We start from the raw sequence: 17,684 nt of genomic DNA, 5'->3' as shown, positions 1-17,684 counted from the left end.
CTGTATCTGTATGTATCTATGCCTGTATCTGTATGTATCTATGGATGTATCTGTATGTATCTATGCCTGTATCTGTATGCATCTATGCCTTTATCTGTATGTATCTATGCATGTATCTGTATGCATCTATGCCTGTATCTGTATGTATCTATGCCTGTATCTGTATGTATCTATGCCTGTATCTGTATGTATCTATGGATGTATCTGTATGTATCTATGCCTGTATCTGTATGCATCTATGCCTTTATCTGTATGTATCTATGCATGTATCTGTATGCATCTATGCCTGTATCTGTATGCATCTATGCCTGTATCTGTATGCATCTATGCCTGTATCTGTATGCATCTATGCATGTATCTGTATGCATCTATGCCTGTATCTGTATGCATCTATGCCTTTATCTGTATGTATCTATGCATGTATCTGTATGTATCTATGCCTGTATCTGTATGTATCTATGCATGTATCTGTATGCATCGATTCCTGTATCTGTATGCATCTATGCCTGTATCTGTATGCATCTATGCCTGTATCTGTATGCATCTATGCATGTATCTGTATGCATCTATGCCTGTATCTGTATGCATCTATGCCTGTATCTGTATGCATCTATGCATGTATCTGTATGCATCTATGCCTGTATCTGTATGTATCTATGCCTGTATCTGTATGTATCTATGCCTTTATCTGTATGCATCTATGCATGTATCTGTATGTATCTATGCCTGTATCTGTATGTATCTATGGATATATCTGTATGCATCTATGCCTGTACCTGTATGCATCTATGCATGTACCTGTATGTATCTATGCCTGTATCTGTATGTATCTATGCCTGTATCTGTATGTATCTATGCCTGTATCTGTATGTATCTATGCATGTATCTGTATGTATCTATGCATGTATCTGTATGTATCTATGCCTGTATCTGTATGTATCTATGCATGTATCTGTATGTATCTATGCCTGTATCTGTATGCATCTATGGATGTATCTGTATGCATCTATGCCTGTATCTGTATGCATCTATGTCTGTATCTGTATGTATCTATGCATGTATCTGTATGTATCTATGCCTGTATCTGTATGTATCTATGCATGTATCTGTATGTATCTATGCCTGTATCTGTATGTATCTATGGATGTATCTGTATGCATCTATGCCTGTATCTGTATGCATCTATGTCTGTATCTGTATGTATCTATGCATGTATCTGTATGTATCTATGCATGTATCTGTATGTATCTATGCCTGTATCTGTATGTATCTATGCATGTATCTGTATGTATCTATGCCTGTATCTGTATGTATCTATGGATGTATCTGTATGCATCTATGCCTGTATCTGTATGCATCTATGCCTGTATCTGTATGTATCTATGCATGTATCTGTATGTATCTATGCCTGTATCTGTATGTACTGTCTATGCCTGTATCTGTATGTATCTATGCCTGTATCTGTATGTATCTATGCCTGTATCTGTATGTATGTATCTACATTCCTTGACTGGCTGTGTATATATACATACTACATGCTATCTATTTATCTGTCTGTCTATTTGTTTCTTTACGTTCCTGTCGGCCCTGTTGGACTTCAGTGTGGTATATATACACACACTTAGGCATCAAAATAGCCAGCAGCAGTTTTGTTTTAATCAATTAAGGAAAACCATTGTACTACATGAATGCTGATAGTTGGTGGCACGGGGTTGTAGGTTCGAATCCCACCTCCACTCTGCATGTGTGGAGTTTGCATGCTCTCCCTCTGCGGTGTGAGTCTCCTCTCATAACCCAAAGCTACACAGTCAGTCTGGTGTTTTTGGTGTCTCTAAACTGCCTGTAGTGTTTGGCTGTGTGTAAATGTCCTCTGATAAGCTGGTAACCCTGAGACTGTGTGTAAATGTCCTCTGATAGGCTGGTAACCCTGAGACTGTGTGTAAATGTCCTCTGATAGGCTGGTAACCCTGAGGCTGTGTGTAAATGTCCTCTGATAGGCTGGTAACCCTGAGACTGTGTGTAAATGTCCTCTGATAGGCTGGTAACCCTGAGACTGTGTGTAAATGTCCTCTGATAGGCTGGTAGCCCTGAGACTGTGTGTAAATGTCCTCTGATAGGCTGGTAACCCTGACACTGTGCACTGTGCATCCTGGGACAGATTAATGGCTCCAGGCTGACAGCCTTTAGCTAAGTCATAGCAGCTCTGAGTTTTCTGTCTGAATCAGCTGCTTTATGCATGAGCCAGTGAGCCGTTTCTCTGTCAGCCCGGTTAGTGCTGCTCAGAATCACAGGTCATGTTTCTGTCCGCAGTGCTGCAGTGTGTCAGGAATTAATGCGTCTGCAAACAGCAGCGGCTTTGCAGTTTGTCTCCCTTTGCTTGGCCTCTTTCTCACCGTCTCTCACTATCGTTTGCTGCTCCCACTGCCCAAAAAACCAGAATCTAAAATAGCTTGAGGTTAGTGCTGAACAGCAGATACACACCCAAGTGTCTCAGGACGAGTGACAAGCTGTAATGAGAACTTCAGATAATAGAGATAAAGACAGAATAGAGAACATACACTCACCTAAAGGATTATTAGGAACACCATACTAATATGGTGTTTGACCCCCTTTCGCCTTCAGAACTGCCGTAATTCTACGTGGCATTGATTCAACAAGGTGCTGAAAGCATTCTTTAGAAATGTTGGCCCATATTGATAGGATAGCATCTTGCAGTTGTTGGAGATTTGTGGGATGCACATCCAAGGCATGAAGCTCCTGTTCCACCATATCCCAAAGATGCTCTATTAGGTTGAGATCTGGTGACTGTGGGGGCCATTTTAGTACAGTGAACTCATTGTCATGTTCAAGAAACCAATTTTAAATGTTTCGAGCTTTGTGACATGGTGCATTATCCTGCTGGAAGTAGCCATCAGAGGATGGGTACATGGTGGTCATAAAGGGATGGACATGGTCAGAAACAATGCTCAGGTAGGCCGTGGCATTTAAACGATGCCCAATTGGCACTAAGGGGCCTAAAGTGTGCCAAGAAAACATCCCCCACACCATTACACCACCACCACCAGCCTACACAGTGGTAACAAGGCATGATGGATCCATGTTCTCATTCTGTTTACGCCAAATTCTGACTCTACCATTTGAATGTCTCAACAGAAATCGAGACTCATCAGACCAGGCAACATTTTTCCAGTCTTCAATTGTCCAATTTTGGTGAGCTCGTGCAAATTGTAGCCTCTTTTTCCTATTTGTAGTGGAGATGAGTGGTACCCGGTGGGGTCTTCTGCTGTTGTAGCCCATCCGCCTCAAGGTTGTGCGTGTTGTGGCTTCACAAATGCTTTGCTGCATACCTCGGTTGTAACGAGTGGTTATTTCAGCCAAAGTTGCTCTTCTATCAGCTTGAATCAGTCGACTCATTCTCCTCTAACCTCTAGCATCAACAAGGCATTTTCGCCCACAGGACTGCCTCACACTGGATGTTTTTCCCTTTGAACACCATTCTTTGTAAACCCTAGAAATGGTTGTGCGTGAAAATCCCAGTAACTGAGCAGATTGTGAAATACTCAGACCGGCCCGTCTGGCACCAACAACCATGCCACGCTCAAAATTGCTTAAATCACCTTTCTTTCGCATTCTGACATTCAGTTTGGAGTTCAGGAGATTGTCTTGACCAGGACCACACCCCTAAATGCATTGAAGCAACTGCCATGTGATTGGTTGATTAGATAATTGCATTAATGAGAAATTGAACAGGTGTTCCTAATAATCCTTTAGGTGAGTGTAGATGGCAGTTAATTTGACAGCTAACATGTTAGTGTAGCACGATATGGCGACTTTTGAAAATGAAAAAAAGATTGAAATAAAAGATTACAGTTTTTCTTGATTACTTTGGCATCATGCTTAACATTCTCATGGCTATAAAAGCATTTCTCAAAGCAGTTCATGCATATAGATCAACACTGTGGTTTAGCTGCAAAAGCCTGTAACTCACCCAAAACTATTAACTCATGTCTCAAAAGCAAATAATTCCACCAATTAATTAGTCAGTGCTACTAAAATGAAAAGTACAATCAGCATCTATTTCACCATGAGAGACAAAATACTGTCAGTGTGTCAGTGTAAGTATGCAGGTTCTGAGCTCCACAATGCTGAATGACAGTCGTTTCTCACTCTCTCTTTGTCACTGATAATTTTTCTTTAGCAAACTGTCACTTATTCATGTCAGAAACACCAGTTTCAACATTGCAAGGCTCTACATCACAGTATGTAAAGCTCACTGGCAAGAGGAAGCACTCGCCTGCACATGTAACTTCCTCAGATCTCAAGACACAGTACAGTAGCAAACACATGTCACACAGCACTGTAACACAAAAACAGCAAAATGGCACCAAAAGCATGTACTGTGGGATCCAAAAACACAGCAATGCACTGTAATTTATGCAATATATTTTTAAATCATTTTGAAAGTTTGGTTAACTGTTTTGCAATCCTCCAGCTCCTCCTGCTCGACCAGCGTGGCCACGATGGGGCCCATCGGCACTTTGTAGGTGAGGGTTAGGTTTAGGGTTAGGTTTAGGTGTAATAACCTAAACCTAAAGTGAAAGGGGACAGGATGAGGCGGCTGGCCATGGCGCTCATCTGCTTACACAGCCTCTCCGCGTCCTGGCTGATACGCTGGTCTCTGGCACACAGACACCAGCGTCACTCTCCGGCTGTCCAGGCAGCGGCAGTGTGGCCCTCGCTCTTTATCACGCTCTTTATAAGCCCTGTGAATGTCTGACTACAGACTCCTGACCTTTGAGCTTACCATGCAGTTCTGCACCAGCAGAGGAGCAGCAAACATCAAGAGGTCTTTAAAACCAGGACAGTCTTTGCTTGGAATGACACCCAGTTGGTAAATTATCAGCCATCAGGCTGGAACGGTGACCTCACATCTCCAACATGGTGGGTCTGACTTCTACATCTGCTGTGTATCTGGAGTCTGCATGAGCTCCCTGGTTCTGCAAAGGTCCAAAATACAGCAGGCTGAAGACACACAGTTACGCTAATTGGCATCTCTGAGTATTTTGTAAGGTCTCGCTCTGCAACCCTGACCAGGATACATGGTTAGAAGATGGACATCCTGAAATGTACCAAATCCTTAACTGATGATGATTTCATAATGCAAAGACAGAGTTTCCTGGACAAAGGGTAACGTGTCCTTGGGTGTAGAAGCTAAGAGCACCTTATCTCTGTGGAGGGCCCCAGAAAAGTGAAGATGTTCACTTCACTCAGATCCAATAGTGCTCATCTTATTTTTTGATTCATATTTCTACCATTTTATATATTATAAATTGAACCTACTCACTACGGAACTCAACTGTCTCAACTTCACAGGCTCCAGGTCATCCAAAGCTCTGCCTCTCGTATTATCACATGGTGTAAACCTAGTGAGCATATCACCCTGATACTCATTCAGATTCACTGGCTTCCTGCCCAGTACAGGACTGAGTATTAGATACTCTTGCTTATTTTCAAAGCCCTTCATACCCTTGCTCCTAGTTACCTGGCTGACCTTTTACACTCTCATACTCTCTCCACTCCTCCCCACCGGAATGACTTACCATTACTTCTGTTGGACTCAGCACCATGGGTGACAGGACCTTCAGCGCTCAGCATCCACACTATGGAACTCTCTCCCCCTCAATATCCAGCAACTGCATTCAGTTTAAATCGCACCTTAAAACTCATGTTTATATTAGCTTTCTCTATTTCAGGAATTATTTTATTGTCACTCTTGTATCATTTATACTGTGTATGGAGTTTCTTATTCATTGTTGTATTAAAATGTTACTAAGTTGTTTAATTTGTGTAAGGTAATCTATAAATAAAATGTATTATTATTAATTAAAACAATTAATAATAATAATGATTTTCCCTGTGCTTCCTGGAATATCCCCCAGGATTGATGTCCATTGAGTGATTGGTAATGAAAAATAGTTTTATATTTTTTAGTTTTAGTATTATTTTTACTTATGCTTTAACGTTATGGTGGTTTGTCAATAAGGGTGTTATACCTGCTTAAAAAGGCAAGTTCTGAAGCCGGCAGATTTACTGACTGAAGTTCATTAATGGGCCTAATATCTATTTATATACAGCAAACAGCTCTAGCTGTGCATTAGCTGCACATAAAATATTTCCTGCATGATTTAACCCTCAATGGTTCCTTGGGGTGCGTTCTGCACCCCCTGCCCATTTCTATGGCTACTACCATGTTGTTATTAAAATTACAGCAGTTATCCTCTAGGACATTGTAAGTGCACAAGTTTTACATACGGTCATGCAGAAAATGATAGAAAAAGTGTTGACGTCAATTATCGCTGGCATACTTTCTTCGGGGGTGCAAAATGCACCCCAAAAAAAACTTAATTTATGACAGATGTCTGTGGAGATTCTCAGTTATCCAGGTCATGGTTATCCTAAAAAAGGGTTATGCAATAGCAACTGGACTTTGTTTTTCATAGAAGAAGTGTTGCACTCCATCCAGAGTGCTTTCTCAATTCTGACTGACTGGTTGGCATAGCAGGTTGATGAACCCTGTAGAATCCTCAAGTCGTTAGCACTCGATGGTCACCTGTGGGTTGTTGTTGTTCCCCCTGGCTTTCATGTGTTTCACTGATACCACCTGAGGCTGAGCGTGAACGACTGTGGAAGCGTCTGGGCAAAGTTGAAAGAACTGCATTGTAGGTAGGTGATAGACGTCTTAGGCCACCTCCTCTGTTCAACGACGGTCGTTCATTTGAAGCAGTTGTCCTCCCGGTCCACCTACAATGCAGTTCTTTCAACTTTGCCAAGACGCTTGCAAAGTCGTTCACGCTCGGCCTCAGGTGGTATCAGTGAAACACATGAAAGCCAGGAGGAACAACAACAACCCACAGGTGACCATCTAGTGCTAACAACTTGAGGATTCCACAGGGTTCATCAACCTGCTATGCCAGTCAGTCAGAATTGAGAAAGCACTCTGGATGGAGTGCAAAACGTCTTCTATGAAAAAGTCCAGTTGCTATTACATAACCCTTTTTAGGGTTAATTTATGACATTGATATGATCGACAAATTCAGTTAATTAGTGATAATTGCTACTATAATTTTTTATGTTATTATATTCTAGAACATTTTCGGATATTAAAAAAAGTCAGCCATTTTGTTTTGTTTACATTTCAACTGTTAGAAAAGATATAACACCATGGCTAGGTATTCCACAGCTGAAGCTCTTCGACACATTCTGCAAGAGGATACAGTCGGAATGTGCATTATATGACCAGTCCCCTCTGCTGCCCCACCCCCATCCCCCCCCACTGCCGCAACCCCTTTAACTGCACTATCTCACTGCATAAGCTGTGCAAGCATCATGCAGTTAACTAATAAATGTATCTTAACTTTAGTTAATTGAATTTGAGCTTGGTACCATTGAATTATATATGCCAATGGATAGGGGTGCAACTTGAACCCCAAGGACCTGGAACGTAACTTTCTGACAAGGACCCATTGAGGGTTAAAGACTCTGAAAAGGATGAGCTGTTATAAGTTGGATGGGTGGATGTATCCATGTAACAATGCTGACCATCTCCAGGAACTGAAGGATTCTCTCGTCGTGATATTTTATGTGCTTTGAATATTATGGGTTTTTTTTCTTTACTTTTTTTGCTGTTGTCTTAAATAAACCGCGTCTGCATGTTTGCCGATTCAGACGTCACTGTGAGGTAAAGCACAGCACAACCGTGACGTGGGGCTGCTTCTGGGGCCCTTTGGCCTTTTCACACTCATTCAGCACCAGCTCTGTGCTCACAGACAGCCGACTGTCTGGGCTAATTGCTCTGTCAGCCTGTTTACAGGGTCTGTAAGCTGGACTTTAGCCCGTTAGAGGGGATGCGGGGGAATGAGGCTCCTCCGAATGCACAGAGCTCTTCTCGTCTTTGGCTTTTCTCTCTGTAGTTTGCTTTTTGGGGTTCAGATTGTTATGTTTCTTCCTCTTCATGAGACCTCGCCCCCCATCCTGTGTTTGTATGTTGAGTAATAAACTCATTTCTGCTCCTTTGACCTGCCTTGTAATTCAATTCCACCCAAAACTCTGTCACAATTTTGAACAAAGACGTTTATTTGCATTTTTCAAAGTAATGAGCTGAAGTCGCCCGCAGCCTCCTGCCTACGAACGCCAGCGACTGCCTTAGCAAAGGAGCTCAGGCGGCTGGCAAAGGGCCGAGCGCCACACAGCAGCTCCGCACCTAGAGTCTCCCTCCAGCTCCTCCTGCTCGACCAGCGTGGCCACGATGGGGCCCATCGGCACCTTGTCGGTGAGGGTTAGGGTTAGGTTTAGGGTTAGGTTTAGGTGTAATAGGCCACGGTGAAGGGGGACAGGATGAGGCGGCTGGCCATGGTGCTCACCTGCTTACACAGCCTCTCCGCGTCCTGGCTGATACGCTGGTCTCTGGCACACAGACAGCAGCGTCACTCTCCGGCTGTCCAGGCAGCGGCAGTGTGGCTCTCACTCTTTATCACGCGTGGCTTCAGATGGCGCACACTTATTCACACTTCAAAGAGGCCTTCGGGCAGGAAGCACAGGGCTAGGAGGAGCCCAGAGACCCGGGCCGGGCGACACAGAAAGGGCCACAACTGGCGGAGCAACAGATGTTTCATGGCACTGAACTACATTAAATGCTAAATCATTACACAGCAGCTGAAGCCAAAGCATCACTGTACACAGGGCCTTGTGAATACCGCCCCGCGTTTGATACACGGGCGCGAGTCAGTCACTGAGCACAGCAGCCGGGGCGTACGGGTTGTGCAGATCCTCACGCAGCATGTTCAGCGTGTAGTAGACCCTGCCCTGGAAGTAGGAGCCATGAAGCCGCTCAGTCAGAGCCCTCCGCCAGCTCACATACATCAGGCTGCAGATGTGCTGGTCCAGGTTCTTCAGCTGAGCGAAAACACAAAACTGCCATCAGACCCTGCAGCTGTGAGGCTGCAGCCCGGCCTGCAACATCCAGAACCATGTGTGAAGGACAGATCAGTGTCAGTGTTCTGTATCAGTCCTGCTGCTGTACTCTCTAGGGGAACTCAGTGGGTCTGAAGGAGAATCAGAATTTCACACATTTAACCTGGAAAGTTTCCTTCATGGAGATCCTGGAGTTTCTGAGGTGGTAAACTGACTGTTAACTAGTTTCATAACTGAATTAATTATTAATGGTTACTGGTTAAAGGTTCCCATAAGCCCTGTGAATGTCTCACTACAGACTCCTGACCTTTGAACTTACCATGCAGTTCTGCACCAGCAGAGGAGCAGCTAACATCAAGAGGTCTTTAAAATCAGGACAGTCTTTGCTTGGAATGACACCCGGTTGGTAAATTATCAGCCATCAGACTGGAACGGTGACCTCACATCTCCAGCATGGTGGGTCTGAATTCCACGTCTGCTGCGTGTCTGTAGTTTGCATGAGCTCCCTGGTTCTGCAAAGATCCAAAATACAGCAGGCTGAAGACACACAGTTATGCTAATTGGCATCTCTGAGTATTTTGTAAGGTCTCGCTCTGCAACCTTGACCAGGATACATGGTTAGAAGATGGACATCCTGAAATGTACCAAATCCTTAACTGATGATGATTTCATAATGCAAAGACAGAGATTCCTGGACAAAGTGTAACGTGTAGAAGCTAAGAGCGCCTTATCTCTGTGGAGGGCCCCAGAAAAGTGAAGATGTTCACTTCACTCAGATCCAATAGTGCTCATCTTATTTTTTGTTTCATATTTCTACCACTTTATCTATTATAAATTGAACCTACTCACTACGGAACTCAACTGTCTCAACTTCACAGGCTCCAGGTCATCCAAAGCTCTGCCTCTCGTATTATCACATGGTGTAAACCTAGTGAGCATATCACCCCGATACTCATTCAGATTCACTGGCTTTCTGCCCAGTACAGGACTGAGTATTAGATACTCTTGCTTACTTTCAAAGCCCTTCATACTATTGCTCCTAGTTACCTGGCTGACCTTTTACACTCTCATACTCTCCCCGCTCCTCCCCACCGGAATGACTTACCATTCCTTCTGTTGGACTCAGCACCATGGGTGACAGGACCTTCAGCGCTCAGCATCCACACTATGGAACTCTCTCCCCGTCAATATCCAGCAACTGCATTCAGTTTAAATCCCACCTTAAAACTCATGTTTATATTAGCTTTCTCTATTTCAGGAATTATTTTATTGTCACTCTTGTATAATTTATACTGTGTATGGAGTTTCTTATTCATTGTTGTATTAAAATGTTATTAAGTTGTTTAATTTGTGTAAGGTAATCTATAAATAAAATGTAGTATTATTAATTAAAACTATTAATAATAATAATGATTTTCCCTGTGCTTCCTGGAATATCCCCCAGGATTGATGTCCATTGAATGATTGGTAATGAAAAATGGATTTATTTGTCTAGTCATGCTTTTGCACGGGACTGACAACATTATGGTGGTCTGTCAATAAGGGTGTTATACCTGTTTAAAAAGGCAAGTTCTGAAGCTGGCAGTTTTACTAACTGAAGCTCATTAATGGGTCTAATATCTATTTATATATAAAGAGCAAACAGCTCTAGCTGTACATTAGCATGTAACATATATCCTACATGACTTAAAGACCCTGACCAGGATGAGCTGTTATAAGTTGGATGGGTGGATGTATCTGTGACGTTCGGGGAGATGAAGGACCCCAGTGCAGCTGTGGAGCAGGAACTAAAGCAGCACAGGCCAATCTTATCCACAAAGGGCCGGTGTGTGTGCAGGTTTTTGGGGTAACCTTCAGGTCAGCTGTTCAAACCCAGGTGTGAGGACTCTTCAGCCAATCAGTCCTCTAATTAGTGATGTGATTACAGAGTTACAGTGAGATCTGCACACACAGCGGCTCTTTCTGGGTAAGATTGGCCACCCCCGGACTAAAGGGCTTTATTATGCCAACAGGAGGGAAGGTTTGGATTAAACTGACACAGAGAACTCAGGCAGGGAATGGCACTGGGAACGACACCGATGACAACGACCGGACTGGGGAGCAGGTACTGATATATACAGACTAACAAAGAGTATGATTGATTAGACCCAATAGGGAGGACAAGGGATGACCAGCAGCACCCTCTGTTGGCCAAACGGGAGCATGACAGACAGATACTTGCAGTATTACTTTACACCACATACTGATTACAGACATGCATATACCCATCTACCCCAAGGGAAGGTAACAGCTGGAATATATTGGTGGAATCAAGAGAAAATGAGAACACAGGAAAAAGGTATGATTGGTCTGACAGAGAGAAAAACAGCTAAAACTCAAATTTTATATAATGAATCAAAAAAAATTCAGCAAGTTTCTGTAAAAAGATTTACTTTATTGATCCAAGGGGAAATTCTGGATCCTGTACATAACAACATGCAATATGAAGGAGAGCTGCAGGACTGAGCAGAGAGCAGGGCTCACTGCTCTCATTATATACACACATGATATAACTGCAGGTCACTGGCAGGCTGTAGGGCCGCCCTGTTCCTCTCTGGAGCTGCTGAGAGAACAAGGCTCACCGCTCTCATTATATACACACATGATATAACCGCAGGTCCCTGGCAGGCTGTAGGGCCGCCCTGTTCCTCTCTGGAGCTGCTGAGAGAGCAGGGCTCACCGCTCTCATTATATACACACATGATATAACTGCAGGTCACTGGCAGGCTGTAGGGCCACCCTGTTCCTCTCTGGAGCTGCTGAGAGAGCAGGGCTCACTGCTCTCATTATATACACACATGATGTAACTGCAGGTCACTGGCAGGCTGTAGGGCCGCCCTGTTCCTCTCTGGAGCTGCTGAGAGAGCAGGGCTCACTGCTCTCATTATATACACACGTGATATAACTGCAGGTCACTGGCAGGCTGTAGGGCAGACCTGTTCCTCTCTGGAGCTGCTGAGAGAGCAGGGCTCACTGCTCTCATTATATACACACATGATATAACTGCAGGTCACTGGCAGGCTGTAGGGTCGCCCTGTTCCTCTCTTGAGCTGCTGAGAGAGCAGGGCTCACTGCTCTCATTATATACACACATGATGTAACTGCAGGTCACTGGCAGGCTGTAGGGCCGCCCTGTTCCTCTCTGGAGCTGCTGAGAGAGCAGGGCTCACTGCTCTCATTATATACACACAGGATATAACTGCAGGTCACTGGCAGGCTGTAGGGCCGCCCTGTTCCTCTCTGGAGCTGCTGAGAGAGCAGAGTTCACTGCTCTCATTATATACACACATGATATAACTGCAGGTCTGATTTATATCAAAGCCGGAATAACATTAGAAGTACAGTAAGTTACTCTGGGCCAGCGCATTTTCAAACAGGCACCACATGCATAACAGATCTTACACATGTAACAGTGTCTCTAAACACGCTGTATATCTGTCACACTACAGATAATATTCATTCATTAGCCTGTCACATCCTCTATGTATTACTCTTACAAAACCACTATGAAGGTAAAGAATAGAAACCAGAAATGATATCACTGTACCTGCTGCTGTAGCTGTTGGAGCTACAGTTGTGTGACTTGTATGGTTAGTATGGGAACCAGTGTGAGTTGGTGTCTTCATTGTAGTTTCTGTATGATCACTGTTGTCTTCAGGACTGTCTGTCAGTTGAGTACAAACACACAGAATTCTTTGCTCAGTTTCTACCACTAACCAGCTGGAGAATGTTAACTTGAATCAGACTCTGTTAAGGACTAAACACTCGTGTCATTTTGGTAAAAGGGTCTCAGATTGAGGTTTTGTAGGACAAAGACGAACAGTCACAGAAATGGCTGTGGATGTTTTCTCTGTCGGTCTGTGTTTGTTTCCTGTACTTTTACCACGACCCTGTTCTGGATAAACAGTAATGAAGCTGGAAGTTACTTAAGATCTTTCCATGATTAGCTTTTCAGTAACAGCACTTTATTAAAAAGTGAATCTGGATGTGGAAACACACTTTCATCCCTGCTAAGGGGACCTGATCTTTTTAAAATTAAACATCCTGAATACGCAGCTGCAGTAATACACTGTGCTACTGGATTACAGTTTGCTTTGTCCTTCTCATTTTCAGCAGGGGGAATTTCTAGAAAATTGGCTGTTTCTAATAAAGTGCTGTTTATTAAGATGTTCAAAGCATGAAATGATTCTGAAGTTCTTTTGTGAAACATAAAAAGACCTCTATAATGAATACTAACAGCAGCCTGGAACATTTGTTATAAACTTTCATTATTAAAAATGCTTAACATTTGGGTACTTCTCTGAATAATTGATTTTTTTTTTTTTTTCTCCCTCCACCACCCCCCCTCTGCGGAGGACTACTTTATTTGTATTTTTTTTTTTTTTTTTTTTTAATGTAATTTTTTTTTTTTATTATTATTATTTTTTATTTTTCCATCCATCCATCATCTTCCGCTTGTCTGGGGTTCGGGTCGCGGGGGTAGCAGCTTCAGTAGAGGCACCCAGGCCTCCCTCTCCCCAGCTAATCCCACCAGCTCCTCGGGGGGGACACCGAGGCGTTCCCAGGCCAGCCGAGAGATATAATCCCTCCAGCGAGTCCTGGGCCTGCCTCGGGGCCTCCTCCCTGTAGGACAGGCACGGAAAACCTCTCCGGGTAGCCGCCCAGGAGGCATCCGCACCAGATGTCCAAACCACCTCAACTGGCTCCTTTCGACGTGAAGAAGCAGCGGTTCTACTCCGAGGCCCTCCCGGATATCCGAACTTCTCACCCTATCCCTAAGGGAGAACCCAGACACCCTGCGGAGAAACCTCATTTCGGCCGCTTGTATTCGCGATCTCGTTCTTTCGGTCATTACCCATAGCTCATGACCATAGGTGAGGGTAGGGACAAAGATGGACCAATAGATCGAGAGTTTGGCTTTTTGGCTCAGTTCTTTCTTAGCCACGACGGATCGGTTAAGCGCCTGCAGAACTGCAGACGCCGCTCCGATCCGTCTATCCAACTCCCGATCCCGCCTACCCTCACTCGTGAACAAGACTTAAACTCCTCCACTTGAGGCAGTACGTCTTCCCCAACCCGAAGAGGGCAAACCACCCGTTTCCGGCTGAGAACCATGGTCTCGGACTTGGAGGTGCTAATCCTCATCCCTGCCGCTTCGCACTCGGCTGCGAACCGCCCCAGTGCCTGCTGGAGATCCCCAGCAGATGAAGCCAACAGGACGACATGGTCTGCAAAAAGCAGCGAGGCAATCCTGAGGTCACCAAACTGGACACCCTCAACGCCTTGGCTGCGCCTAGAAATCCTGTCCATAAATATGATAAACAGGACCGATGACAAAGGGCAGCCCTGGCGGAGCCCAACACGCACCCGGAACACGTCCGACTTATTGCCGGCAATGCGGACCAAGCTTCTGCTCCGTTCGTACAGGGACCGGATCGCCCACAACAGTGGACCCCGGACCCCATACTCGCGAAGCACCCCCCACAGAGCACCTCGGGGAACCCGGTCGTAAGCCTTTTCCAAATCCACAAAACACATGTAGACTGGATAGGCAAACTCCCAGGCCCCCTCCAGTACCCCTGCAAGGGTATAAAGCTGGTCCAGTGTTCCACGACCAGGACGAAAACCGCATTGTTCCTCCTGAATCCGAGATTCGACTATCGATCTCACCCTCCTCTCCAGTACCCTGGAATAGACCTTCCCAGGGAGGCTGAGAAGTGTGATCCCCCTATAGTTGGAACACACCCTCCGGTCCCCTTTCTTAAATAAGGGGACCACCACCCCGGTCTGCCAATCCAGCGGCACTGTCCCTGACCTCCACGCACTGTTGAGAAGGCGTGTCAGCCACGACAGCCCCACAACATCTAGAGCCTTCAGGTACTCCGGGCGGATCTCGTCCACCCCCGGGGCCCGGCCACCACGGAGTTATTTAACCGCCGCGGCCACCTCAGCCTCAGTGATGGGCAAGCCCCCCCCAGCACCCTCGGGCTCTACGCCCTCAGATGTCTCAAAGGCAGTATGCGTAGATGTATCGGAGGCAGGGTTGAGGAGGTCCTCAAAGTATTCCTTCCACCTCCGGATGATGTCCCCAGATGAGGTCAACAGCCCCCCCCCCCCACTATAAATAGTAGGAACCAGGAGCTGCTTCCCCCTCCTGATACTCCGTATGGTTTGCCAGAACCTTTTTGAGGCCGACCGAAAGTCACTTTCCATGGCCTCACCGAACTCCTCCCACGCCCGGGTTTTTGCTTCTGTGACCGCCCGAGCCGCGTTCCGCCTGGCCCGCCGGTACCCGTCAGCTGCCTCCAGAGACCCCCGGGCTAATAATTCCCGGTAAGCCTCCTTCTTCAGCTTCACGGCCCCCCTCACCTCTGGTGTCCACCATCGGGTACGGGGGTTACCGCCACGACAGGCACCGACCACCCTGCAGCCACAGCTCCGTACGGCCGCTTCCACAATGGAGGTCCGGAACAGTGTCCATTCGGACTCAATGTCCCCTACCTCCCCCGGCATGCAGTTGGAATTCTGCCGGAGGCACGAGTTAAAGCTCCAGCGAACAGGAGCCTCTGCCAGACGTTCCCAGCAGACCCTCACTATACGCTTGGGCCTACCAGGTCTGACCGGCTTCCTCCCCCGCCACCTGAGCCAACTCATCACCAGGTGGTGATCAGTTGACAGCTCTGCCCCTCTCTTTACCCGAGTGTCCAAGACAGAGGGCCGCAGATCAGTTGATACGATTATAAAATCGATCATCGACCTGTAGCCCCGGGCATGTTCGTACCATGTCCACTTATGGACACCCTTATGCTCGAACATGGTGTTCGTTATGGACAAACCATGCATTGCACAGAAGTCCAATAACTGAACACCACTCGGATTCAGATCAGGGAGGCCGTTCCTCCCAATCACCCCCTTCCAGGTCACACTGTCATTGCCCACGTGAGCGTTGAAGTCCCCCAGCAAAACGATGGGATCCCCCCGCGGCACACCAAATAGCATACCGCTAAGGGAATCCAAGAAGGCCGGGTACTCCGAACTGACATTCGGCGCATAAGCGCAGATGACAGTCAGAGACCTATCCCCGACCCGAAGGCGCAGGGAAACAGCCCTCTCGTTCACCGGGGTAAACTCCGATGTTAATGCACCGAGCTGTGGGGCCACCAATAGCCCTACCCCAGCCCGGCGTCGCTCACCCGCCGCAACTCCAGAGTAAAAGAGCGTCCAGCCCCTCTCCAGGAGATTGGTTCCAGAACCCAAGCTATGTGTTGAGGTGAGCCCGACTATATCTAGTCGAAACCTCTCAACCTCACGCACAAGCTCAGGCTCCTTCCCCACAAGAGAGGTGACATTCCATGTCCCGAAAGCCAGTTTTGTCAGCCGGGGATCGGACCGCCAGGGCCTCCCTTGGCCGCCACCCGATCCACAATGCACCGAACCTCTGACATTCCCCTTGCGGGTGGTGGGCCCACCTGGGGACAGTCCCGCGTGCCTCTTTCGGGCTGTGCCCGGCCGGGCCCCACGGGCCAAGGCCCGGCCACCAGGCGCTCGCCAACGGGCCCCTCCCCCAGGCCTGGCTCCAGGGTGGGGCCCCGGTGACCCTAGTCCGGGCGAGGGAAACGGGACTTTGATATTGTACTTTTTAATAGGGTTGTTTCGGATTGCTCTTTGTCTGGCCCCTCCCCTGGGACCTTTTTGCCTTGGGAGACCCTACCAGGGGCTATTGCCCCCGACAACCTAGCCCCCAGGTTCACGGAGGCACGCAAACCCCTCCACCACGATAAGGTGGCAATCCAAGGAGGGGTATTTTTTATTTTTTATTTTTTTATTTGGTTCCTCAAAAGAAGGAGAGGGAGGGGGGGAGGGAACAAAGGAGAAGAAGAGAGAGAGAGGGATAGAGAGGAAAAGAAAAAAGAAAGAAAAAAGGAGAGAAAAGGAAAAAAAAAACAAAACAGATAATCTGCTTCCATGTCTGCTGAAAAGAGAAAAACAACATACAACACCTGTACTAACCACAACAACCATCAAACGTTAAATGTTATTGAACAGTACACACAACCCGCATTACAACACATGCCCAGAAGCAACAGCCGGTCAAGACAGTGTGTGTCCGTGAGCAGGTGTCTGTGAGCACCTGTGTGCACACCTGTGTGTGTCAGCGCGCTGGTGTTCCTAAGGTTTCTCCATGTAACTGTCTAGTAATGTGTGTGGGGAGCCACAGCCCCGCCCACCCAGGACATGAAGCCGACATGGAGGAGACCCGGGCCCCAGACATCCAGAGGCCCCTCAGGGCACGGGAACACCAGGAGGACCACCGCAGGGACGATTGCAGCCCCCACCCAGAAAAAGGCAGAGGAGCGCTCCGGAGGGGGGCCATCCGGCAGCCACATCGCAGGAGCCCCAGGGGGCCGTGGCGGCGAGCACGCAGGCCCCGCCGGCAGCCGGCCACACCAGGGCAGACCGGACCCCGGGCCCAGAGATCCAAGGACCCCCCCACCCCCCAGCCAGGGCCCCGACAGAGCCGGAAGGACCAGGCCCCGACAGGCAACCGCCGAGAGTGAGTCAGCACACACCAGAGCATCCAGCCCCGGACATCGAGAACCACCAACGCATCGGCAGCCGGGGGCCCCATCCACCAGCAGGGAGTGTGGTGGGGGGCAATAGAGCCTGAGATGTTA

General features: G+C 46.9%; 2 protein-coding genes across 2 annotated transcripts in view; both read right to left on the bottom strand.

Annotated features, from left to right (window-relative positions):
- Window positions 1-17,684, bottom strand: part of LOC111843825 (uncharacterized) — a 90,301-nt gene that overhangs the window by 63,741 nt on the left and 8,876 nt on the right. The gene's annotated exons all lie outside the window — the stretch shown is intronic.
- Window positions 8,179-9,325, bottom strand: LOC140581019 (lysosomal cobalamin transporter ABCD4-like). The gene is made up of 3 exons (XM_072702781.1): window positions 9,290-9,325; window positions 8,813-8,952; window positions 8,179-8,463 (listed from the first exon to the last, which is right to left on the bottom strand). The coding sequence occupies exons 1-3, from the start codon at window positions 9,323-9,325 to the stop codon at window positions 8,361-8,363; spliced, it is 279 nt and encodes a 92-aa protein (XP_072558882.1). The 3' UTR covers window positions 8,179-8,360.

The sequence above is a fragment of the Paramormyrops kingsleyae genome, chromosome 19, assembly GCF_048594095.1.
Source record: "Paramormyrops kingsleyae isolate MSU_618 chromosome 19, PKINGS_0.4, whole genome shotgun sequence".
NCBI lineage: Eukaryota > Metazoa > Chordata > Actinopteri > Osteoglossiformes > Mormyridae > Paramormyrops > Paramormyrops kingsleyae.
This window is presented reverse-complemented; position numbering and strand designations above follow the sequence as displayed.

Excerpts from the sequence above, each read along its gene's own strand:
- LOC140581019 (XM_072702781.1), bottom strand. The coding sequence starts at position 9,325 with ATGTTAGCTGCTCCTCTGCTGGTGCAGAACTGCATG. Across the intron at positions 8,953-9,289 it reads TGCTGGTGCAGAACTGCATG|CTGAAGAACCTGGACCAGCA; the intron begins GTAAGTTCAAAG and ends GTTTTCGCTCAG. Across the intron at positions 8,464-8,812 it reads CGTGAGGATCTGCACAACCC|AGACCAGCGTATCAGCCAGG; the intron begins GTACGCCCCGGC and ends TCTGTGTGCCAG.